General features: G+C 43.5%; 1 protein-coding gene across 1 annotated transcript in view; it reads right to left on the reverse strand.

Moving 5' to 3' along the window:
- Sec5 (exocyst complex component secretory 5) overlaps positions 1-27,336 on the reverse strand; it is a 50,717-nt gene that overhangs the window by 16,459 nt on the left and 6,922 nt on the right. Inside the window, exons 5-15 of the mRNA XM_077647094.1 lie at positions 22,988-23,031; positions 22,164-22,233; positions 19,659-19,783; positions 19,490-19,567; positions 19,228-19,373; positions 14,906-14,987; positions 14,729-14,831; positions 13,570-13,682; positions 13,322-13,485; positions 8,032-8,070; positions 4,322-4,512 (exon numbers count right to left, since the gene is read on the reverse strand). Of these exons, the coding sequence (XP_077503220.1) occupies positions 4,322-4,512; positions 8,032-8,070; positions 13,322-13,485; positions 13,570-13,682; positions 14,729-14,831; positions 14,906-14,987; positions 19,228-19,373; positions 19,490-19,567; positions 19,659-19,783; positions 22,164-22,233; positions 22,988-23,031 (1,155 nt within the window). The remainder of the gene's footprint in view (positions 1-4,321; positions 4,513-8,031; positions 8,071-13,321; positions 13,486-13,569; positions 13,683-14,728; positions 14,832-14,905; positions 14,988-19,227; positions 19,374-19,489; positions 19,568-19,658; positions 19,784-22,163; positions 22,234-22,987; positions 23,032-27,336) is intronic.

Here is a 27,336-nt window from a genome sequence, read left to right on the forward strand (position 1 = left end):
AGAACAGGTGGTTCGAGTACTACCCCTTGCATATTTTGCCTCTTGAGCAGCCAAAGGCAGCTGTGACGTGCAGTGTTAACTGCTGGCCATACATGGGCGCCCAGTCTGTTCATATGGTGATCAGTAAATATTTGTCCCTCTAACTGGTTGAGGCAACGTAAAGGGTTGCCTGAAGGGGTCCCAAAACTATCTTAAATAAGTTGAGTAAACCCTCTAAATTGTCACATCAGATGTGGATGAACATCTGTGCCAAATATAGCTAGCTACACAATGTGGAATGGAACACCTACAACGTTGCTCCAAAAATTATTTTCCATGCCCTCTGCCCTCTCAAATCCCCATTCTTTTTTTGCCATTCCATGATGTCATTTTCACTGCTATCACATCAAAGCAGGGAGATGACAGCTGTGAACGACTTAAAGGACTATAGACACCTAATTTTATTGCGCATTTTCTTCTGTCAAACGATGCGTTAGACATTAAAATACATGGATTACTGGGTGGTATTTGCCTACAACCACTAAATAATTTATAATTGAATTTCTTCACTCATGCTGTTTCAGTTTCGGTTTCATCGACCGAACGGCAACTGTGAAGTCACGTTGATGTTTTGGTCATGTGATCCACTAGAAAAACTGTAGTATAATCGCTGATATGTAGTTTTAATTCACGACACTTAAACGAGCCTCTTCCAAAACCTGGAATGACAAAAAATTATTTGTCGGCGATTATACTACAGTTTATCTAGTGGATCACGTGACCAAAACATCAACTTGACGTCACAGTCGGCGTTCAATCGATGAAAACGAAAAAGCGTGAAGAAGAAATTATATTATAAATTATTTGGCGGTTGTACATGAATAACACAGGGTGCTCGATGTATGCGAATGTCTAACGCATCATTTGAAAGAAAAAACACGCAAGCAAAAATTTGCTGCCTATAGTCCTTTAAAGTGGGAACACCGTCAGTCCAATATTTAACAATTTTTGCTCAACACACTTTTCTTTGTGCTTTTTCTGTGAAAAACTGAAAACTGATGCCCCAACTATTCAGCCTGCCAGAGAACTGAGCTTAGAACAATTTGCTAAACAGGAGTTCACTGTAGGTCTTCCACAATGCTATGCATCTCACAGGAGTCGTAAACCTCACAAGTTCCACAACCAGAAAGACGACTTCAGGACGACCAATTAGTGCATGCACAAAGTCCTAGTGGCAATGGATGAAAACAAGTAGGTTGGCTGTGCTACGTTGTGAGAGCGCGAATAACAATGAAAACAAAATTGTCACTGCCATGCATTTGGGTGCAGTCAGTGGGGCTCCCATGTGCGCGACAAAGGCAGCAAAGCGACAAGGTGACGTAACAGCGAGGGCGGTCACAGGCGTCTGTCACTCAGCCAGGCAATGTCAAGTGAGTGACAAGAACAGGGTACAAGATGACATGGTGCATGACCAGTTTGACGCTCCAGAAAAGAACAGCAGCATTTGCCATCAAGCAGCACCTCCTATGCACAACAAGCACCTTCTTTCATACAGCACACTTCTCCAACTTCACTTCCCCGCCTTTGTATTCACAGAATGCTTCAGGAAACTTGGCTTGTCACCAGCACAACCTCGACCTCTTACTGCAACTCAAGCTACCGCCTGGCCTCCTGTGCTGCGATACAACTCTGCTGTGTTGTATGTGGCTGGGAGTGGTGCTCACAAATGCTTATTTCCATTTAACTGCAATGGCAGACTCACCACGGTGTGAGCACTGTTGTAGGTGCAAAGAGATGATTATGCACATACTTTGTCACTGCTCCCCATTTTGACTGTCAGCGAGTGTCTCTAAAAGCAGCACTCCACCGCTTGGACTCACGTCTCCAAACAAAAGCAAAGATTCTGGGACCTTGGCTTCAACATTTGTGTGCTGGGAAAGCCATCAAGAGAGTCCTTAAATAATAAAAGACACAGGCTTGAGCGCCTGACTATAGACTCAATGTGTTAAAGACCTTTGTTGTTACAGACCAAAGTACAACATGAACATGTTACAAACTGAACTGAACTTTCATTCTCTCTTCTCTTCCGCTCCATTAATCCCCCTCCCCACAAGCAGACTAGCCAACCAGGCATTCCCTGGCACCTTTCTGCCTTTTCTTCTGTCTCTTTATGACTCAAACAAGGGTTCATGTTAGTCATGGCAAAGATAAAAGCCGTGTTTTTACTTTTTAGGCAAACATTACAGTAGTGATCGGTGCACTGGCATACTTGTAAAAAGTTTGCTTTGTTAGCATGATACCAGCCACTTCTGGCACTTTCGATAGCCATTGGACTGGCATCATTCATCAGTGTGCAAAGTGGCGCAATGTAGGTGAAAAGCAAATGAGCCAGTGAAACAAGCCAAGAAAGGCAACAATGAACAAAACATTTCCCTCCTTTGAGATGCATGAATACAAAGTGCAAGCTGTGGAGCATCATCGGTGTACTTGAGAAGCCAGAGTGCACTTGGCCTTTGCACTGTGTTTTTGTTACACTGTAAGCCCTGCAACATGCCCATTAATGCCATCACTTCAAAAGGAATCCAAGAATCCACAATGATTTTGACAGCAGTTTCTTGGCTCTTTTGGCCTCCACTTCATTAAGTAAACCACAGCCAAATTAGCAGGCAGGTTAAACAACCCAGGCCACCTTCTTTAAAACGTGTAGAACGGCACAGCTGAACAAGGACAAGCAGCCACCTGTCTCTTGCAAGATGCTGGCCTCTAATTCAGATCAGGGGCCAGATTACGCAACTGTGACAAATTCTGTCACAAGTTATTGACAGTGACGTCAAAATGACGAGACGTCACCACGTGACGCAACGAGGAATCAGCCAATTATAGCAGGGCGGCGCCCCGAGAGCATTCGAGGGGCCGTCTGCTAAATTTTTTGTAAAAAGAAATAGAAATAAGCAACTATGAAAATAACTAATATTTTATTTTTCCAAAACATTGTGTTTAAAGTTCAAAAATATTAAGCAAAACAAAAAGCGTTTGAAGTTGTGCTAATAAATTGGCTGGTGGGTAACTTTTGCTGCCACGGGGATGCACTGACGGCAGTAAAACGTCAAGCCACTTTGCACGAAAGCAGCCGATTCTACGCCGTGTTTATTGTTTGTTACGCAGCGTCTGAAGTCAAGCTACAGTCCGGTTGACCCAAGTGCGCAGAAAAATTTCAACAAATGCAGTGAAGGCTGCGTGCCTACCGAGCGGACTTGCAAGAAGCGCTTGGTACGAAATCGACGAAGACGACTTGTTGAAGTCTGTGTTTTTCGCCTCTTTCGATCGACGACAAAAATGCCAAAAGGTGAGGTGTTGCAGTATGTGATGCGTGGCTATCTGTTTCTTTTCCCTTGTGAAACAGAAGACGACCACGAAGTGCAATTTGCTGGGAAAAATAAAGCGCTTTGCCAGCAAAAGCGTATTTTACTTATACATCTGTGGCACAGAGGTGACCGCGGGAGCCCACCCCTTCTGCGCGCTATGTTAGCAGATTGCCTGCAGTACCTACCGCACGCATTTGCTCACCGTCGATTGTGCGATGCCGATGTGCGCCTCGCTACCAACGGCAGCCTGAAAGCAGCCCATGGCAAATAACTGCAATGCACACAGCAGCTGCCGCCGCACCGACAGCGCGTTCACACGCAAACCTCCCAGTTCAACGGCGAGTTCGTCGCACAGCCACTCCACAGTCTGCTTCTTTTCTGTCACAAAGGCAACGGTCAAATTGACGGCCTCAAAACTGTGACAAAAAACTGTCAAATAGCGGCTGCATAATTAGGTGTGCAACGTCATCACTTCTGCCACATCCATGACGTCATCTGCAGCCACCCATGACGCAAAAAAGCAAAATGGCCGCCGGCCACGACCGACCAATAGGAGCGAGGCTTATTGACACCTTAGTGACAAGTTTTTGACAATTTTCCTAATTGACAGTTGTGTAATCTGGCCCCAGGTAGCTGTACCAAAAACTTTTGACCAGGAGTCCGTTTGCTTGTTTTTCTAGTCGCTAAGCACATGTTGCACAGGCAGAGAAGACACTTGCAGAAAGGAAAAAAACAAACGGACAAGTATCCATACTTCTCAGACTCCTTCACACGAAGCAAATAAAGCTTCCAGGCGCCATCACCTCACCATCATTCCGAAGCTTTTGATGCCTCGACAATACAGAGATCGAAAGAAAAGAGTGGCAGGTACACAGAAGTAGGCCCTGCTTTTGTCATTTCTGCCACAAAGGACAGCACCACCTTGTCAGAAAGGAGAGAGTGCAATAAGCTGCTCATTTCAGCTGCGTCTGGCATACCGTATAGAGCGGAGGCACTGAGGTAACCACGGCCCAAGACGTTCACCCTGGGTATGGACTGGCCACATATTGCACTTGCCCCCGTCAGACTCCTGACCGAGACCAGAACCAACCAACGAGCGGTGCGTTGGTGGTAGCAGTGCCAGACGCACCTCCCAGCAGAGTTTTGCCACCAAACGTCCCAGCATATCCTGCATACAAATCAGACACTGATTCACACCAGCCCTGTGTCCGTTTTTAGCCCTATCCCATCCATTTTTTTCAGTACCAGGTCTTCTAAAATACGAACCAACAAACTCAATAAAAGATATGCACAGCTATCGAGCCACAGCTCGCTGATCAGACTAACTTTCTTGTCTAACTTGTCTGCCAAAACAATAGCAATAGTGCTGTGAACAACTAGAAAAATCGTTTACCAAACTGGCCAGTCAGAGCAAACAATTTGAAGAGCAATGCAGTTTTTTCCTAGTTTGCAAAAGTGCTGTCCATTCTCAGTTTTGAAATCAAAGACATATCGATTTGTATGTTTCAAAGCTGAACCTCACCTGTGGTGGAAGCCTCAAGGGCCGTGAAATGTTTTCTGCCTGCAAATGCTGTTTAATGCGTACCAATACTCACAACACATGAGTATTTTTTTAAAGTTTTCTTCCACTGAAATGACCTGACATGACTAGGCAGCAAACCTGCGACCTCATACTCATTAACACAATGGCACAGCGCTGACAACTGCTGTAGGCGTGCTCTCAAATTTGGCTGTTGCACTGCGACAGCAAACATACGTAATGACGTAATTTTGTCAAAAGTAGCACAACAAGAAGACAGAGGTTTGATTGAATATGTATTATGTTTCAATGTAGAAAACATATCATCAGTGAATACCAAAGCTTTCAGTATCTAGATCCTACCAGCTGCAGCTTTACAAATAAAAAATATAATGAGTGTTAAAAGGACACTAAAGACAACTCAGCATCACCCATATAGTACTTGTAAAAAATGAATTTCATGTTCTGCAGTCCACATTCGCCACGTTTCATGCTCAGATTCATTCTGTCCCATGAGGCTGTTCACATTTGCTGTGCTCTCAGCGTGAGCGATATCGCTAACAGCATGAACTGCTGATATGGCAATTGAAACTATTATGGTTATTTCTCATGAAATTTAGTGGAATTTAGTGCAGACAGGTGCAGTAGACTATGATTAATTTTAAATTCAAGGGACCAAATATTTTTGTTTGAATTATCAGGAGTTCATCTGATTATGATCCAAGACTAAATATCATTTGCTTGATGGATAACTGGACTGTGGGGTTTTAACGTCCCGAAGCGACTCGGGCTATGAGGGATGCCATAGTGGAGAGCTCCAGATTAATTTTGACTACCCGGGATTCTCTAACACGCACTGACATCGCACTGCACATGGGCATTTTTGTATGCTGCTGCGACTGGCATCGAACCTGCGACCTTGGGATCAGCAGCCGAATGTCAAAGCCACTGAGCCATCGTGGTCGGTTCTTTACGGATATCTACAATACAAATATTCTTTTTGGAAATTTTTCTCTATACAAAGATTGCGAAATGAATTAGTACAATACAAAATATGGGTGACAGGCACTGATTTTTTTTATTCAACCAGCAGTCTCCCGCTGGTTGTTTGGTTGAAAAAAGAAGCTATTAGTAATGAATTGGTTTCCCACATTCATTGGAACTCCAAAATGTCCAAAATATCCTAAAGTAGAATTACCAAATGGCCCCTAAAGACACTACCAAAAATCACTGCGCATCATAGTAAATTTAATTGGTGAGAAAATGGGCAATGGTCGTCTGCTTCTGGGAGCAAACTGTGTGGTAGTGGCAGTGTAGCTTCACACAAGTGGTGGCCTTCATGTGAGGAGACTTCACTGCGCACACAACTCGTGATGAGCGTGCACTTTCAGCGCATAGGAAAAACCACATAGACGAAAGTGAGGGGAGTGCATATTGGTGCCACAGTGGTGAGCGCCTGTGTGCAAGTCTCTTCCTGTCTCCTTCTCTTGTTTGCGCTGCTAACAGAATGACCTGCCACTAACTCACCCAAGCTTCTACACTGGCAAAAAAAAAAAAAAGACCAGCGATGCGCCAATTGGCGCCTGAAACGCATACAGTTGGACTTCGCTGCCTGATGTGCGGCTAATAGCCGCTTTAGCCGCGGGCTGTTAGTGAGGCTCAGGAAAAAAAATTTTGCAGCCAGGGGAGCCTTTCGATTATGAGTACGCTTGCCGTTGCGTGCACATCAGAGCTTGCGCAGGCAAACTGCTTCACGCAATTCAGGCTTGAAGAGGGGTACTTGAATGATTGCTTGCCATGTCGAGGTAAGACCGGGGAATTTTCAGCTGATGTGGCACCACTAGCCTGATGTATCAGACCTCGGTTGATGCACTTTCGTGTGCTGGGAGTGTTAAAGCAAGACAAGAAGTTTGAATTAGGCTAAGCCGCGGTGAAAATTATGCTGCTTCAAAATGCCTATAGCCGGCCATCCAAAAATTAAAAATTTGAATTAACTGAAAGCGCCAATTATCCGAGTTCTAATTATTGCGAGTCTACTGTACCGATACCAGATATGGTATGTGATCTACGATGGTTAATGTCCGGAAGCAAAACATGGGTTATGAGTGGCGCTGTAGTAGAGGGCTCTGGATTAATTTATACCACCTGGAGTTCTTTAATTTGCAGTGACATTGCACAGCACACGGGTGTTTTCGCATTTCGCCTCCATCAAAATACAACTGCTGCAGCTGGCATCTGATCTCGTGACCTTGGAATCAACAGTCAAAGCAAACTGAGCCAACACTGGAAGGTACTGATATAATAAGAGTCAGTTTAAAGATATCTCATACATCTTAGGCTATAGAAATTAGCAGCCCTGCAATGTCACTCCAGCTTTACTTAACAAAATATATTAAATTTCAAACAAATTTTTATGTTAATGTGTTTCACAAATGTATACAGGTATACATCCAATGCAGTGAGGCTGTTAGCTGAACCCTGTGTCCTAAATAGCCCTTTAGGAAAAAGGAAGGAGCTTTAATCTGCACGTTGACACTATATTTATTTCTACAAATAATGGCAGTACAAAAATATGGGGGAAATAAGAAAACACTGAACAGCCTTATTGTGCTCCCATGTGGCAAGACCCATTTGCAAAACAGGCATCATCATCATTTTAGGACAGGGAGGGGATGACTCACACAGATTCGGTACTCGAGACATGAGTCACAAGAAAGTAAGGCCAGGGTGCTAGAAAATATGAGTTCAAACAATATCCAACTAGCCCAAGTTTCTGCCTTACTAAATACCAGTGAACAGTCGCACTGTAAGCATGCCGGATTGCTTAACTGTCAGGAATAAAAAAAGCCCACTCACATATAAAGCTCAATTTGAATTTTTTTATTTGCCACATCCTTCCTTTGGCAACCACGCTGAAGCCAAGAAAACAAAAAATGACATGCAATCTATTTTTTAATGTCATGTGAGCAGTCTGCATGACCACTGATGTGGTCAATGCGAATTCTTGCTGTTTCAGCAATCTAAAACAAATGAAAGCCCTCAAAATGAAAGCAGAGTTAATCATTTATCACCTTATGCAGTATTTTCAACAGTATCAAGTGAAAGACACAACTTGCTTTAGTGTTGCCTTAAATATACTCTTTAAATACACAAAAGAGGCACAAATACCTTGAAATCTTTTTCATCTTTAGGGTTCACAGAAACGTTCTGCAAGAAAAAAAAAATTCGCTATGTAAAATCACAGGATAAGAATGAAATGCACACAAGTTAATATATAAAATGTCTCAGTAATAACTACTCCTGACATATAAAGTCAATGCCTTTGTTTGATGAAATATTGTCGGGATAGGCTTTTTCAATCATTTTCATACGTCACCTGACAATACAAAGCAAGAATCACAAAAAAGTGTATAATTCATGCATCAATGGTATTCTTGTGTTTTTCTAGCCTTTTGTACTTAACTGTAAAATTAGATGGCCTTGACTGTCAGTTAACTCAAAATACCAAGCAAATATCAAGTGGTATGTGAGGTATGATGTCTTAGTGCTGAATGTGGACGGTAAGTGCTGCTGTAGTAGAGAGCTCCAGATTAATTTAGATCACCTGGGGTTCTTTAGGATGCACTGACTTCACACGTTGCAAGGGCATTTTCACTTTTTGTCTCCACTGAGATGAGGCCAGCCCGGCCAGGATTCATTCCTGTGACCTTGGGCTCAGCAGCTGAATGCTATAGCCACTACGCCAAAGTTCAAGTAACCTTTTCACAAAATGGACAAAAAAATTTGGTCCACAAGTAAACTGTGACCAAATTTTTTCTTGCTTTAAAAGGTTCACACTTTGAAGCCCTATTTGTACTTCTGCAATATTAGTTCACTTGACCATGGTTTTGTGATTGACCTTTGTGCATGACCTACATTTTGGTAAGTCTAGAATATACTGTACGATCTCACGTATAAGCCACACTAAATATTTACAAACTGCAATCGCAGAGTAGGCTTGCGAGCTGTATGCGGATTTCTAAAGGGGGGGGGGGGTCGCCTTCATAGCAATGAGCAGACTTCACATGGAAATTAGGGTTGCAGATTATAATGCAGGGGCAGGTTATAGACCTCCTGCATGTTTGCAAACAAATGAGGTGGCGCTGCAGTTGCTAGCGGGCTCGCGGTAGGCAAAAGGCCAGGGAGTGACGTCGCGGAGAGGTGTTGAGCGCGGGATTGCAAGGTTTGTAGCCGCGTTTTCAGTTTCTGTGGATCACAGCAACGGTTGATGCTTTCAACTTAGTAATTTCTCGAAGTACACGAGCTCGCGTTGGCCACGTGCGGTGCATTCAGAGAAATAGTTCACCACTGTATATTGTATATATGGTTACCGTAAAATTCTGAGCAAGACACCTCCCCCCCCGCAAGTCGAAATTACTGGCAAAGTAGGAGGGGTGCGCTATCCTGGAACGGCGCCAAAATTCAAGATGGTGGCGACATTTTCCCGCCAGAAAAAAAAAAGCACAGTGCACATGGATTTAAAACGTCCTGCCGTTCTTTCCCGCTCGAAGTACCCGAAGAACGCATCATTCACGCATTCACTAAACACCGGTGTGCCATTACTCAACTTTCTACGAAGTTTTGCTTTCCCATAGGTTTCTGAAGCAACTTCTCGAAATTCTTGTCCCATTCCCGTATCCGTTTCCGGTTGAACTTGCAGTCTTGAAACGTTTGGCGAATGTTCCTTCCGTTTTCCCAATGCCATTGTATGACTAGTATGACCTCAAGTTTCTTCGCCACTGTACATGAATGCATTGCTGACTTGGCAACACTAAAACAAGACAAATGGTGCGTGACGAATGGGCTTGCGAATGGCTTGAAAAGCAGGATTGCATTGGATTGGACTCTTGGACTGGATGGGGCAGGCCAGGGTTGCCTGGGAATATTCTAGTTCACTGTAGCCTGGGCGCGGTGCGTGATAAGGGCGCGAAGAGGGAGGGGCGGGGGGGGGGGGGGGGGTGCTTTCTCGGAATGGTGCCGAAATGTGAAATTAACCGTGAAGTTATGGGGGGCCCTTGCATAGGTGGAGGCACCTGTTCAAAATTTTGCGGTAGTAGTAAACAGAAAGCATTTCTGCCGTTGATTTCTACACTAGTCATTGAACAAAATAGGAAGTTTTTGACACTCTGCTCTAGCCAGAATGATTTTACTTCGGGACAGTAGTCAGAGGAAATGCTGGCGATGTTTCGGCAGAGCAGACGTGCGCTCACCATCTGCTGACATACGTACGTGTCGCACTGTGCGAAAAGTGGGGACAGTGTCGTGCCCCCATTCTCCTCTGTTTTGCTTAAGCGTTGTTTTTAGCCGCAGGATCACGCACCAGCCAGGCCGACTTCTCTCTCCCCTTGTTAAACTGGTCGATTGGGTGAATTTTTTTTTTTTGGTGAAAAATTATAGCAAAATATTCAGTAGAAATTTATAAATGACGCTTTCTAGATGTGTGGTCGTCGAAAATTGTGAGGTAATTTCTTTGAGGTTCTCATTGAGTTCAGTGTCTCATTTCTTTGACCAAAGCACAAGCGAAGAGGCCAAAAACGAGAGAATAAACGTTAAGGATCGTTTTCTGGCCTTTCACATTTTCTGCAATGGGCATCACTCAAACCTTCATAATTTCGTAACGCATGAAAATAGAACGATCCTATTTGTTGCAAACGATTCCTGAGACATTGAGGAGTGTAATAAATTTCTCGATTTTTTTCCTACACGTGCAGTACTATGGTAGTTATTTTTGTAAGAAATGTTTTCATGTAACTATGCATGCATAAGTACATGATCACCTAAAAAAAGAACTAATAGCATCATCATACAGAACAGGGCTTTGTGAACATGCTGGTATAAAAAATTTGCGCACTTTGTGCTCAATTATTTAAGACCTTGGGGTGACTTGATGAGGGTGTTAATTATAATTACCCAAGAACTGCACCAGGTAAAGCTAAAAATAAAACGCACCACTGAAACTAGCGTAGCGATTTCATATTTGCACCAAATTTAGTTACATATCGCATGCATAATGAAAACACTTTTCACTGCCGCGTCCCCTCTCAATCCTACCACGTGTCTGTTAGTAGCATGCCTGCGGCTGCTTCTTTCCAAACAAGCTTCGCGATCATGGACTACATAATGAAACATGACACATGCATGATGCAATGAAAAAGCACGTGGCTTTTAGCACACTTAAGGTACGCTATTCTAAGCACGCCAATGTGACCGCGCAAGAACTTACCAGACTTCTTTCTACTCGAATCAAATACTTACATTGGTCATATTAAAAAACACTTTCAAGTAAATATTAAATGCCATAAAACGTGCCATTAAACCATGCTGTGCTATTTACAAAAGAACGCATTACTTGGGAACAAGTGAACCTGCCGGTGGCCCGTGCACACCGGCTCAAGGTGATAAATATGTGTGCAGTTATAAGCCCATTATGCTGATGTTCAGGTGAATGGATGCAGTAACTTGCATGCTATTAAGTACATTGAGTGGCAGCGCCGATCAACTCCCAGACTTCGCGCTTTACTACCGCAGCCCATGCTCTGTTAGCCAGTTTCCTATTGTGGTACTTATCTGCGAGAAACCTATCGAGGCTAATTTAACTTCCCTTTTTATGCTACTACGCGGATCCAACAGTGATGCAGCTCGTCAATACATGTTGCTTCTGCAGTGCGCAGGCATGATGCAGCCGCCGGTAACTGCGGCAGCTGCGGTAGGCACGGGCAGGCGGAACCAGTTTTGACTACCATGCGAAAGTCACTGGGGACATCAGTGCCACCACATCTTCGTGACGTCGCAGGGTGAAGAAGGTCTATACGCGCAAAAATACAGTGCATTTTAAGCTGCATGAACAGATTGGCACTAATGGTTTATATAATTATTACTGTTCTTATAAAGACCAACGTGTATAGTATTATGTCGCAAGGCACTAGTCAACTTTGGGCATTCCTGCATAAGCTTTGCACCCTGAGATGCCAACCTTTGTCGCAGGCACCAAGTGATGGCTGAAAGAGAATATGCCATTCTGTGTGCCTTATGGTCGGGATGTTTACGATAGTCAGGAGGCACGGCAGTTATTGTGCCTCATGGCAATGAGACTATGGTGATCTGGCTCCAGCCCTAGACAAAGCTTCCTTCCATGAGAATCCACTGGAAGAGACCAGCGCATGTGTTCCTTGAGGCAGGCGAGAAAAGCAGTCACCCGTGGAAAACCAAGCTAGAACATTAGAAAGCCTACGATCCCTCCTCCTTTTTTGGCGGGGAGGGGGAGTCATATATGTCAAATAAAAACCCATTAATGCCTTCAAAGTGTCCACAGCCTACAATTCAATACAGCATGCACTGTAAATACCGTATTCATTAGCATTATTTGTGTGCTCATGTAATAAATTTAGGCACCCCTAATTTATTGGCCATGTTTATAAAAATAAATTGCACTTGCATATTGTACGTTCCCTGCTGCACCAGACCACCAGCATGCACACACGTGTGCACAAAGCAGGCTTGGGAAAAAATCAGTGTGGCTGTGCCACTGTGTGCAGCGAGTAGTGAAGGGACGAATTGCGCGCCGTTCACCTGGCTCACTCACTTGCGCTGGCGGTCATATTTTTGGATGAACAGTTGCGAGAGCAAACTTCTGGCAACCTCCAGCACAAGCCAGAATACAAAACTACTGAACCGTTTGCTGTTCGTGTTGCTGTTCGGTTTGCTGTTAGTCAGCCAAGCTGCACACGAGGGCACCATTTTATTACCTTTTATCTCCATTTGCCCGTGAATGCTGGCTTTGTGATTGTATAATTGCGTGTTTATCGCTTTGAGATGGGCACGCGCCATCATGCCATCTCATGGGGAACTACATAATGTGTGGCAGGGTGGGAGCTATGTCTTATATTTGGCGTCAACTCTTCTTTTTCTTTTGGCCAGCAAGGGGTGCGAGTTAAACATACACAGTACGTTGAACCCCAATATATAGGTCATAATAGGCAAAATACAGTACATATTCTGTGCTATGACATTTGTAAGAGTTTTTAGGACGTGTTTGCAAAATATTTGTATAATTTATGCAGCCCCTCTTTGAAACCTTAGTTTAAAAAAAAAAAGTGCACAAATTATGTGAATAAATCCGGTAGCATCACACCATTCTGCCTCTACTTTGCAGTTTCCAAGGCATAGTCCAACCTCAACACAAGTGAAAACTGTGAAGAAGCTAGCCTTACTAGCTTGCAAGAATATATACAAATAGTTGACTAACAGCACAAGTAACAAGCACAAGACAGTGAAGGGGATAACCAGTGACTCACTTTTATAACTGTGGCTTTTTTATAAGCTTGTGATGTAAGTTTTGCATCAAATCAATTAACTTTCCACAGCTTACCTTCACTTTTTGACCTTGAGCTTACCTTCTTGACAACCTCAGCACACATACCTCCAACACAAACAGGTCTCCAGCAAAGTAGGCTTGGCCTAACTTCCAGAAATCAGGAAGATGCTTCTGGAACAATTCTGTAACTTCCTCCACGAAGAGCACCTGCTTTGGCTGAGATTCGTCTCCACTCTTGCCAAACTGCTCATATTCCTCATCAATGGCCACTGTAACATCCACGCACCTCACTAAACACCAGGCAGAGCAAGAAGCTTTAGCAGAACCCAGTATAAGTTATGTAGATGACTCACACATAGTTAAATGCCTCTTCTTACACGCCATAACAGAATCAAACAACCAGCTGTAGTTATGTCGGATTGCATCACATGCTGGACTGCCAGGGACTTCCAAGCTGATCAAGTATCTGACAAAAAAAGCAAAAAAAAAGCTCGCATATGTGCAGTCTGAATATGGTAATACTTGGCTTCTACGTCGAAATCTTCGTTTTGCTACCCCTTCCATTAAATTATTAGCTTACCAAACTTTCGTCCGACCTAAATTAGAATTCGCTTCAACAGTATGGGACCCTCATCAGTCAAACCTCTCACTAACGCTTGAAAAAATACAAAATCACGCTATCCGCTTTATTTACTGTGATTATTCATATTATACTAGTGTGTCTTCTCTAAAATGCAGAGTCTCTTTGTCTAGCCTTGAAACAAGAAGAAAAATATCTCGATTATGCTTGTTCCATAAGTTTTATCATTCATCTTTAGGAGCATTAATCATATCAGCAGAACATCGTCTCTCCAGCCGCATTCCCCACAGCAAGACCGCGTACCCTCCCCCTGCAAGAACTGCATCTCATTTCTGATCTTTTTTTGTCAAATCATCTCGGGACTGGAACGATCTGCCGCCAGAAGCCATACCCCTTACCAATCCCATCAAATTCAAGAAAAAGATTGAGGCCATCATCTTGTAGTCTGTCATGCCTCATGCAATGCCCCATATCCGGGGTCTTTGAGGTAATAAATAAATAAATAAATATTGTTGTTTATTGTTTATGGGGGTTTAACGCCCGAAAGCGACGCCGTAGTGAAGGTCTCCGGAAATTTCGACCACCTGGGGTTCTATAATGTGCACTGACATCGCACAGTACATGGGCCTCTAGAATTTCGCCTCCATCGAAATTGGACCGCCGCGGCCGGGATCGAATCCGCGTCTTTCGGGGCAGCAGCCAAGCGCCGTAACCACTCAGCCACCGCGGCGGCAAAATAAATAAATAAATAAATAAATAAATAAATAAATAAATAAATAAATAAATAATCCAGTTTTAAAGTTTCGTCACTATTCAACATGCTGTGTAACAATCACAATCTGATTTCTGCATGTTGAACTCCTAGTTTAACAGGCTCATCAAGAATGCCAATATCTAGACGGCACATCACATGTGAGTGCATAGCAGCTTACCTGATCAAACGCTTTTGCTCGTCCACTGGCATAGGAAGCTGCTTGAGGTTGTCCATGAGTGCATTACGAAACCGCTGTACTCTTTGCTCGACATCATTAAAAACTGGAGTAGAAGGACAAAATCAATGAATGAACAAAAGTTTACTGCAAAAGTAGCAAAAAAGTAAGCAGACATACCTCTCCGGAACACAGCAACTTCAGTGTTTTGGAACAGAGATTTTGCTCGATTGTAGTCATTGATCACGATGTCATAGTCTCCCTAGTAAAAATGCACAGAAATCACTTTGGGGAAAAAAAAGCTTCAAACCACAAATGACAAAAAAATCTAGTAATCACCATTAACTATGCAGCCAAAACGTAAAACATGCTTTCTCTGTAATATGACACTGCAGGTACTAATGCGCTCAATATGAGCTGTAAAACAAGTTGCGGCAAGAGGTCATTTCTTGAAGCGATGCCATCCGTGCGCTGCTAGAAATTTGTGCACTTAGCCATTGATACAAAAAATAATGTTCACTCAATGTTTGTACAATTTTGGTGCACTGTATAAGAACGCATTATTTTACTACAAAGCGGAGTATTTAGCTTGTTTACTCGGGCTGCATTGCAAGTCATACTGAGCGTGATAGTACATGTGTAATAAACAAATTCAGCAGGCTCATAGCCATTCAATTTAGATGTTTTACACTCCTAGTTAATACAGTATGAAAACCACTTTCAGAGCTGCTGAATACATATTATAAGTATACCAGCGTAGCACAACAAAAGACACAATGAAGACAGGACACACAAGCGCTGAAACAAGTGCTGCGCTAGTATACTTATATGTATCATGACTCATCAAAAACAGCTGAACTATCTGATTCTTAATTTGCAGCCCACAAGCGTTAGCAACATCACCAACATTTTTTGGCCTAAAGTGGCATGATGCCCATAATTGTGTGCATGAAGTGCACAATCCGTAACTGGAACTGCACACAAGTGAGCAGCCCATGTCAGAGTGCCTGGCCACTTAACTCTCATCACATGCAACATTCACTGTCAGTGATGTCACACACAACTCCTATCTGGCATAAGAGTGTAGAACAAAACAAAACAAAAAGAAGGATGAAGAACGAAGAACCGAGGCACACACTGCAGACACAATTTCTTCACGCTTCATGTTTTTGCGCTACACTGTTATGCCTGATTACCAACCTGCCCAAGTATTCATTAAGTTCCTGCCTCCCGAAAATAAAGGCGAACTTCAAAATTATAAATTCGTTTACAGTTCCAACAAACTGTTCACTGCAGGCTGGCACTAATGAGATCTATTAATTAAAGCGGCAGCGTTAAGGCTCCTGCTCAGCGGAAAAACGGCGCTGTCCCGGCTGCGTTGTGGTTTCGACGTGTATGTCTAGAATGAAAATAATTAAAAAGAGGCAATGCAATGTGAATTAAAGAGTATATGTCACAAATGACTTAACTTTATAAAGTACTTGATTTTATGTAAAGAAAAATATCCATACAATTTAGTTGGGATTCGAACCCACTGCCCTTGGGTAGTGCTACGGGCTACGCAACGCAGCTACAGGCTAGGCCACGCAGGCACGTTGACTTGGCTGAGGTACAAGGGGGACAGCGATGAGTGTGTGGTGTTGGCTTAATTTTAACCCTAGTAATGTGGTTATTATGGAGTGAACAAGAGACGTGCTTATTACTGAGATACTAATTAGAGTAACATTATGTATGCGAACTGCAGTGTGGGAAAGTTCGAAGACAAGAATGTGGAAACTGTGTTGTGATAATTATGTGAATGTGAACAAAGAACAGTGACTGTGTGTGAAGAGAAACCGCTGAAGGGAGCCATTAACGGTATTGTGTTATACCTTTAAAGGCGGAGCTTAAGTGTCCCCCTAATTTTTGTAATGCTAATCGCTTATCTTGTTCACTAAACAATTAAGAAGTTGAGGGGGGCACTGAGGACAAACAGAAGTAGGCTTTTATTGACATGGCAGCATGTTCTAATCGCGAAGAGACCATTCTCACTGAGAACTGGGCTTTTTTCAGCTAGAAAAGGCCAAAACATGAACTACAGGTGTTGCCGCCACTGGCCAATTTTGTAGGTAAAACGTGTATTGACACCGATTTTTGGTACAGATCCCGGAAGCTAAGCTACACCACCATTCACTTCAGAACGGTGGTAACCCGGTCTTTTCGATAAGGACATCACAAGTTTTAATCGAGCGGGGGAAGATTTTTAAATCCAATTATTTCACCAATAAATGCATCTTTTGCTGCAGGAAAACATCAACAACTGCAGGAAGAGCCAGAGAACCAATTTTTACTCACAACACTAATATACTGAAGTTGTCCCCAATTTCCCTTTAACAACTCTGTGTAGCCCGCTATGCCTTCGGTGCACTTGAAACTGACCGACACGAAAATTTTTGTCCACTGACATTTTTACTTCCTTACACACTCCTCCCATCAAAAGAAAATATCTTCTGCAGCCACAAATGGCCAAACATCGATATAAAAAATAATCTTAACAAATAAAATGTAAGTAGCTAATCATTCACCACTTAAAAGCTTTTCCCACTAAACACATCATCAGCTACAGACCATCTGCAGAAGCATGTGCCACAAACTATTCGGCAATGCATTACAAGCACACATGATCATGAATAAGATTAAACAGCGAAAGACGTGTCAGCACAGATCTTGTCGGCATGTGCAGCAATTATTTCAGTAAATGATAACTTAGTCAATATGTCAAAGGAAATCTGTGACCTAAAGTGCATAAATGAATGTAACCTTATTGTACTAACAAACAGAAAATACTGTTACAAACACTATGCAGGGTTTGCAGACTCACACTGCTGACTCTCTCTGGCATGGGACTGGTAAGATGTCACCTGACGATGTCAGGATGCATCCTAACCTCACCCTAACCTAACCTAATAAGTCAAACCTCGTTACAGAGAATAGGTAAAAACTCATAAATGGTTTGATACTGCCACAATTCTTAATATAAAATTTCTTCAAAACAACGGACGCAACAGCAGCACAATTTAGCCAGTGAAGACAACTCAGGCGATCGTTACTACAGAAATGGGGAGACCTTATCTGAAGTTTTAGCGCTGTTCCAAGTTTTTCGGAGGATTCCCGAAAAATAAAAAAAAGTGCATCAGGCTGGCTTCCCCACACAGCACCACAAGCACATAACGGCAAGCTAAGTGCCAGCTAGGGTGAATTCTGTGCATTACAGCCGTGTCAGGTGGAAAATGGTACACCACAGTGAAAGCTGCAAGGCAACACGCGTACGCGCCGATGCTTCCAGGGGCGCTGTTGATGGGTGTGAGTGCGTGTTGATCGCAGGGCGGCCGGCCTACCAACCCTCCACGCTGTTGTATCTTCCATGGTGCTGTAGGAGAGCGCGAGATAACACGATAAAAGCATGAACCTTGGCGTGACCGCTTGCTGCATCACCACCAGTCACTTGTGTAGTGAGGCGAAACCTGCCTGCCTCCCGCCATCCAAACGGCACTGCCTCGCGCTAGGGAGAACACCCGTTTCATGGCAAACCGCTTTTGTACATATAAAGTAGAAATTGCATGTGTTTGTTAGAAATAGTTAGGAATACTTCGATTCCGTCAATAATTCGTAATATCAGTGTTCGTTACATCGAGGTTCAACTCACAGAGGTCTTAACTGTCCCTATTACAGCATGAAAAATATCCCCTAAATAACATCACACTAAATCAAATTCCTCAACATCTTCCTCAATATGTTGCAGTATCTGCTGCCAAATGTACAGAAAATATGCAGCAAGATGACTTAATGCAAATCCCAACCATGGCAGAACACCCTGAAATTTTAATGGCTGTATTTGTGAATCAACTAGTGACTGAATGATTCTAGTTATTAAAACCGATTTCCTGTGTGCACCGAAACAAGTGTTTGCAGTTCTCATGTTCTAGGACACTGAAATTTACAGTATTTGCTAGTTTTAGTCACAAAATTTACTCCATTAACCATTCCTTTTTATTATTATTATTTTATTATTTTGACATCCTACAATAAACAGAAATGCTTATATTTATGCCTCCATGAATTTTTTTAAGGCACACCATTCTAAAGCTTTTTCTGCAGTAAGGAATGAATTAAGCAGCTTGGATGAAACATGTGCAAGGAGCACAGAGCCTAATAGTCTACCTGTATAGGTGAAGTTACTAAGCGTATAAAAAAATAAAGAGTTATCTCTGCCAATTATGTCACTGCGGGCAGTACATGTTGAAACAACCCTGTGCACAAGAACTGAGTCTACTTCTGTACACAAAGAATTATCAACCCTTCTCAGTAAAGCAAGAAAAAAAAAGCGCTAATGGATTTTCTTTGCTAACAGATCCAGTGGGTGACAAAACCGATCATGACAGATGCAGATGCGATGTGACAGTGAATTTTCACGAAATAACACAAAATGAAATGACATTTAGAGGACATTTACAGTTAATTACCTTCTGGATGTTTTTCTCGATGGTGACAGGAAGGTTGAAGAGAAACCGAAACTTCTGCAAAATTCCAAGTGCATTGCGTGTTGAGTCTGCCTGATCTTTCCTGGCCAGGATAGATTCAAAGATGTTTTCTGCCTCATTTTTGGATCCTTCAATACAAACATTTGATATAGAGTAAGAAGTCACTCAAGTCCCAGAGAAATTTAATTTACAATGTTGTCACACAAGTCAAGGCAAAAAGAAAGCAAAACAAGATACTACCCACTTGTCACTGCCTCAAACAGCTTTTCAGTCAAGTCAGCCCCCATCTCTTGCTTATCCTTCTCCATGGCCTTTTGAAGATCTTTATGTTTTCAGGTAAGAAAACAAAAAGATAAAGACAGAAAATTACTATCACTCTAATTTTTGTCTGCCTCAAGCAGCCATTAACTCACCATGAAGGACATCAAGGCAAATAACAATGGCATTAACATTGGACTTCAGAAATGATGATGGACCTTCTTGCATCTGGCCTACTTTACGCTTCAAACTTTGTAGTCCGGCTTTCAGATCATTGAAACTGTCAAAGAAAAAGACAGAAATATTAAGCAAATTTGCCTCTCCATATTATGACAGATTGTAGATTAAAAGTATGGAGTGCTTTCTCTGCAATTCCTGGACCAACTACGGAAGCTATAGTGTTTAGCAGGACATTGCAATAGTACAACACATTCGGAGTGGCATAATTTGCACTATTGCATCAACCAGTTTTCCCAAGTGAAGACTTGCAACAGTTTGTTCATAGTGCTGTCATCGCATGCAGATAAGGCAGGTGGCAAATTTGAAAGAAACAAGAATTGTGTGACAAAGCAAAATGTGCAACCAAGTGAGGTATACAGTCGACGGCCGAAAATTCGGACGCCTGATCTTTCGGGCATGCTATAATTATTCGGATTTTTTCGCGGCACCGCGATATGGCCCATAGAGCCAATGTATATGAGTGCCTGAAATTTCGGACGCAGCGCAACTGACTGCTCGATTTTTCGGAGCCTGTTCGCACTTGCAACCAATACCCAAGCTGCCATACAATTAATTCAAACCTCATTAATTCAAACTGTAGGAGGGATCGAAACCTTGATCAAACAAAACGAAATTCAAGCTTAAAGGGAGCCCCCTAAATTGCGACACTGAAATTGTGTGCGAGTCGGCACATTGCGCCCGCGTGGTTCCGAATTCGTGCTTTTCTTGAATGCCTTCCATTGCACGAACTTGAACAGTAGTCAGAGTTTGCTAAACTCATCTGTGCTGAGTCTTTCATCCCGAATACGGGAGGTAGACGGCGAGCAACGGAAGGAAGTGGTGGTGCATCAAAGTGAGGTCAGCGTACCTGCGACAAAATGCCCCGCAACTTTTCTATCGTAAAACCATAAACAACTGACATTTCGATGACAGGCAAGATGCCTCTCATTACACGCAAGCGACCGCAGAGTGTATATCGCCGGATACGATGCCGATTTTGGCTCTAGTCACTAGGCCTAATGACAAAGGCCAATGCCGATGGACCGCTTGCTTCGGCCGTTTTGCAGTTCTTATTGTTTCGCCATCTTCCCGTCCTCGTTCTCAGCCCATGGTATTGTGGGGGCAGCGCAGTTTTCGCAGCAGGGTGTTCGCTTTCCCGTCTCGACTTTGTCCCAACCCATATGTTCATCGGCGACATGCCAAGGGGAGCACAGCCAGGCAGAGCTCATGAAAGCGGTCGCCGCCCGTCGTCTGTGCACATTACGCGCAGCGAAATTTAGTCATGAGGAGCTTCAGAATGTATGCAATACAACTGACCCCTTCCTCCGGCATACTGGCAATAAGTTTGTGATTTTTTTCAGTGAAATTTGATTTTCCGGACTGCCCGATTTTTCGGTTGTTTTTGCGGTCCCTAGAGAGTCCGAAAAATCAATCGTCGACTGTATATCTAAATGTGCTACGATGACACCAACTTGAAATCAGCAAGATGTAGATATGTGGACTTCAAGAGAGGTTTCAGTGTGACCTCTAAAAGCTAGCTTTTAAAACTGAAGGCATTAAATGGTTCATCATCATCATCAGCCTGACTACTCCCACCGCAGGGCAAAAGCCTCCCCCATGACTCTCTAATTAACCCTGTCCTTTGCCAGCTGCATCCACCCTATGCCTGAAAACTTCTTAATCTCATCCGCCCACCTAACCTTCTGCCGCCCCCTAATACGCTTACCTTCTCTTGGAACCCACTACGCTACCCTTAAGGACCATCGGACCTTTAAGGACCAAGCTCTTCCTCGTGATTTCGACTAGGATGTCATTAACCTGCGTTTGTTCCCACACCCAATCTGCCCGTTTTCGGTCTCTTAACGTTACACATAGGTATCATTTTTCTTTCCATGGCTCGCTGCGTTTTCCTTAACTTAAGCTGAACCCTTTTCGTTAGCCTCCACGTTTCTGCCCCGTAGGTGAGTACTGATAAGATACAGCAGTTGTACACTTTTCTCTTGAGGGATATTGGTAAACTGCCATTCATGATCTGAGAGAACCTGCCATATGTGCTCCACATTCTTATTCTTCTAGTTATTTCCCTCTCACGATCAGGATCAGCTGTCACTACGTGCACTAAGTAACGTATTCCTTTACCACTTCCAGCTCCTCGCTACCAATTGTGAACTGCTGTTCCCTTGCTAGACCGTTGAACATTACTCTGGTTTTCGGCATGTTAATTTTTAGACCCACCATTCTGCTCTGCCTGTCTAACTGCAGCAAAACTTACTTGGTAATGACATATCAGAAAACTTTCCAATTAAAATGGTTAAATTAAAGCAAAAACAAGTGCGAGTAGGCTGTTTTCATGTTTTCATCTTTTACTTTGCATTAAAAAAACAAATAATAAGCATAGTCACGTGACCAACTTCTAGTTTCTAAAAGCCACCATATCTTACCTTGTGCTGTTATAGTTCTCCAACAGGTACCAAGTAGGGTTGAAATTCTCGGAAAGTAAATTTCCTGAACCTTGAAATATAAATAAACCATGGAAACAAATGTAAAAAAAAATATTAGTTTACATTGCAAATGTGCATGACATTGCATATGTTAAGGACCACAGTCTTCCCATTTTAAATTTCCTAATGGTCTGCTTTTAAGAACACCTAGTCATTACTGGCTTAGATCTGCCAAACCAAATAAAGCACGAAAAGAAACAGGCAACTCAGTTTGCCATGCGAACAGTCTGCACATAACAATGGAGGAGGGAAGAAAAAACAGAACTGTGCTGGCTAGCTCAGGTAAATATTTAGCTAGCAGCATTATAAGCCATAGCCAGAAGGAATAGAGTTTGCATGGACTACAAACCACGCCTTCATTCACTATGCATCTTGTAAGTACTGCTGAGTTGGTGTGTACTTTTACTTGCATGGGCCAGCTATAAATGAATATTGCCATTGCACCAAAACTTGCTTGGTAATGACATATCAGAACACTGTCCAATTAAAGTTGTTTTCTGCAAGGGAGTCGTTCAGAACTTTGTGACTCCAACCTTCTCTTTCAAAAATTAGAGACAAGATCTGAATCGACGCGAGACTATATTTTTAGGCAGAGCAGTTCAGTACAACGCCATGCTCATTATATTTATTGATCAATGCCAGCAGCAATGAAGTACTCTAAAGTTGAATTTAAAAGTGCACTGAAAAGTGATTTACATAAATAATAAAGCCCCCGGCTTGAAAAGTTCAATGCACAAAAGAATAAAAATGTGACAAAAAAGTACCTTCTGGAAACAGCTGCCTGAGTTCTTCCTCTGGAAACCGCTTCCTGTGAAGCAATTTTGCACCATTATAACAATATGAAAAATTTTAACTCACAAGCATACAGAACACAAGCAAAAAGTCGGTTGTAGAGCAAAGCAGTCTGGAAGTGAACATCAGCCCTGCATCACTGAGCATCAGCAAAAAGTACCTGCCTTCACTTCAAGAGAAGCTATGTTGCTAAGAGCAGGCCTTGTTTGAAATTTGACAGCCATTTAGGTACATCACTAAAGAGTTACAAAAAGCTAGATATGCCTCACAATGCAAGTCAGTCAACTGCACAGAACCCAAGTTTTCCAATACAGTGCAGCTCTTCCGATTTGCAGTGTGCAAATTTCGTGCTAGCCTTTAATGGATTTTGGTGCACTTTAACAAAGTGAGCTTGGTCTTAGTCCAGGAATTATAAAGTTAGCTCCAACATACCTAACAGATAAAATTAACCCTGCTGCCCGGCATTCAATAAAGAAGGCTGTGCTTTGGGTGAAAGGTGAGACGCCGATGCACTGTTGCGCTATGTTATTTTGCAAAGATCTTACGATGCATGCGGGAGCCAAGTATACTTTTCAGCTTCTCGTTTACTATTTTTCTACTGCGTGCAAACGTTCAACAACACAAAATGCAATGCGAGGTATCATGTGTAAGCGCCAACTCGTTTATAGCTTTCACTTTCTGCACTGGCTAAAGCTTCATATGTGGTTTATTTTCAGATTAAGTGGACCAAGCTATTTGCTGCCAATTTTGAGCATTTAGTAACTCTCCAACAGTGCATGATGAATCAGATGCAAACAAATAGACACGCACTTGGACAGTGCAATAGACAGGGCAATTTTTTTTTTCAGTCCGGCCGTAAAGAAGAGCATTCATTAATTTACCTGCAAATCATAGCCATGCGCGCTCCTGCTACAACCCTCCATCGGCTGAGTCAACTTAAACTACAGTGCCCTCAAAAACCATGTGACATTTGCTGCTTAGTTCTCTACATGTTCAGTTGTTGAGTTTCTCAATTGTTTTGTTATTTTTAGAAGCACTAGCAAAGCTCTCTCGACCATGCAGTTGTCGCAAGGTGCCAGGCATTCTTTCCCACTAATGTGTGATCGCACCCACATGTCATGGACGTTAATGCCTCCTTGTGATGTGCATACGCTATGTAAAAAAACTGATTCTCAAATGTTCTATTTCTTCAGCCTTTCAACACTAGATATCCATGCGATGCAAGCTTATTAAAAAAAGAAAGGCTCTTCTGTAGCCAAGTGCACTTTTCATGGCTGCAGGGAGGGTCGCTATACTACACCACATGAAGGAAACCTGGAAAAAAAAAAGGAAACTGCATCTTTGCTTACAATATTGCAAACAATACGCACCTGCTTTTCTCTTGTTAATATCTACTGTTGACAGTGAAATATCTGCTACACATGTCTTCCGCCTTGTTTAAAATGTGCCGCTAGAAGCTAAGACAGCGAAAATCAACACTTGTAACTGTGTCGGGATTTGCAACGGTGACAATGAAAAGCGTGGATGTGCATCGCACATCATAGTTAAAGGGATGGCTGTCCGTGTGTGATTACACTGCTTTGAATGCAGCTGCTAACGCTGGAGCGCACAAATGTTTACAGTGCGGGAGAAGTTGCACCAGGTTAACGCATGGATGCATGCAGCACAACAAAACCACTCACTGCCCTACCAGCGAAGTTTTGCCCACTTGAAAAAAAAAAAAAAAACCTGCGATGACAGCACGCGACGCTTGAACGAATGCTTGAATTAGAGCACTAAAACAACAATGGCACAGAGGTGGACTTTACTATGCACTTCCCAATGCCGATTCTTGCCATTTTCAGCGCCAAACTTCAAGTGAAGCACAGGATGCGGTGTAAGCATTCTGGCGCTGACTAAACGAAAAGAAAGAACCTACATTCGGTAAATGATGAGAAGTATAAGCAGTGCAGTGGCTGATTTTTAAATTTTGCTTATGAGATTCTTAGCAGCCTCATCAATATCAAGAAACCGCGCAACTACGCTAGTAAAAGACGCACCTGAAAAACCGAACCAAGATGGGAAACGGAAGCTATGGGCGTGGTGTTGCCAGACTTCTGCGCAGTTTCGCATATCGTCTATTGTCCACTACATTTTATTCGAGATCCTGGAATCTCTAACATTAATCCATGATATGACTGAGTGCAATTTGTACGCACATCCGGCATTTATTCATACTGTGTACCCGACTCATACCTCTTGAATCAGACCTTGATCTGCTCCTTTTCCTCATCACTGATCTCCCCTTATGTTTAGCTGTCTACCTGCTTACTTAAAGAAGCTCTGAAACACCTTCTAAGGAGAGTACATAAACTCGCTCAATCACTGCATTGTGTCATCATGAACACCTGAGTCAAATAATACATTTATACATACAGCAGAGAACAGTATTCATCGCAAGCAAAAGTTGGTGAGTCCTTTGCAGCGACTTTTCCATACCCTCGTTTTCCTCTGTCTCAAGCTGCTGCATATCTTTCCTAAGAGATAGCTAATGGTTATGTTCTTTCAGATATCACGTAGCTACCATGGCCACGGTCAGTCAGTTACGTCACACCAGTGGGTCAGGACGCATTGCCTACCCCTTGAAAATTACTGCGTGCGGCAGCAGCTGCTGGTAGGACTGAGCGGGTGTGGTCAGCGGAGCAGTGTCAACCTTTGAGCTTGCAAAAAGTGGTGAGAGGAGACTGAAAGGTGTGAAGACGTTGAAATTCAAATTTTTGACTACACATAAAGGGGCGCTCACATTAGCGGGAAAACGCGCAACGCCGGGCGTTTCCCGCATGCCGCTTCCCGCCCAAGCCGGTTTTTCTCCCGCGGACAGCCTGCTCTCCCGTCCCGCGGAGCGATGGGTTCGGCACCTATTTTTCCCGTGCCGGTGATTAAGGACAGCCAATGGGCGCCGACCGTGAACCGTGACGTCGGTCCCAGCTCAGTGATCCCTTCGGCGGCGGCGGTGGCTGCGCGCGTCCGGCCGGCCGGGGCACTCGGCGGCTGCTTTGCCAGGGCGACGGGAGGGGAGCTAGCAGGGTGCGCTTTCCAGTCTTCTCTAGTGTCACGTGACTATCCCCTTCTCTTTCTGCTCGTTCGGGTCCTCCCTCAGCGCCTCCTCTCTCCACATTCCAAGACAACCGCAGCGAGAAAACGCGCGTAGTGTGAGCGTCATTCCGAGGAGCTGCGAGGCAGCGTCGACGTTGACGCTGTACCGGCGCGGGAAGCTTCCCGCTAGTGTGAGCGCGCCTTTACTCAGCTTCTAACAAATGCATTAAAAAAATTCTTGAAGAATATTCATGAACTGGAGTCCTTAACTGTTTCCTTATTTCCTTACCGCGCCATAGGCCACCTGTCATATATGACGAACATTTTGAACCTGCCCCCAAAAATTCGAGGCTGCACCCCTGGACAAGCTGCGCCATCTAGTTTGCACCATTTCTTTGGTTTCTGTTTTGCCTTTTCATTTTCTAACGCAAGGAGGCAACATGAAAAATGAAACTGACCGATGGAGGAAGAAAAACTCGTGAGAGGCCCTCGCTATCCAAGCCGCATGCCAAAAAGAGTGTCGGAAGCCATGCGCTTTTGCAAGGGCTACTGGGAGTCTTTGGCCGCCAGCGCAGCCAATAGTAATGCTGGGTGCAGTGCCGTCTGCTGCAATGCCTGCTACGCATGCACAAGCACGCTGAAACGGCGAGCAAGTAGGGGGGAAGCAGAGGGGCCGCCTTCAAAAAATGACGCAACCACCTCTCCCGAGGTCTTCCCTTCTTCCATGAACTGACCAGACGTAGTCCGCCGGTCGCCGATCATGGAGTTTGTGGCATCCATGCCATCCACGTACCGCTATTCCACTTATGTTTAGCTGCCACTTCAGGCTCTACAGTGCATAATTGTTATCTGCAGAGCAGCACTGTTGCCGCGTGTGTACGACACACGGCTAGTTCATATGTGGAATGGCGTCTGCCACCTTCACCTTTGCAGTTGTACGCGCTGCCAATTTGCATGGCACCAGCAGTGCTCTTTCTCCTGTTGCTGCACACAATGGGTCATTCGTATTATTAACACGAAAGCATTATATGCCTCATGTGCAGGAAAACAGGTCACCGGAAGTTGTCCGCAAAATGTGTCCATAGGAAGTGGTACCTTTCACGTGACCTCGTTCGAAAAAAGAAACTTGCCGGCATTGGGGTTCGATCCTAGGCCTTCTGCATGCCAGCTGGGCACGCAACGCATATGCCACAAAGGATTGTTGGTTCAAGCGTGTTAGAGAGGCAGGAAGTGAACACATTGTGGT

Source organism: Amblyomma americanum, chromosome 1 (assembly GCF_052857255.1).
Source record: "Amblyomma americanum isolate KBUSLIRL-KWMA chromosome 1, ASM5285725v1, whole genome shotgun sequence".
In the NCBI taxonomy this organism is placed as follows: Eukaryota; Metazoa; Arthropoda; class Arachnida; order Ixodida; family Ixodidae; genus Amblyomma; species Amblyomma americanum.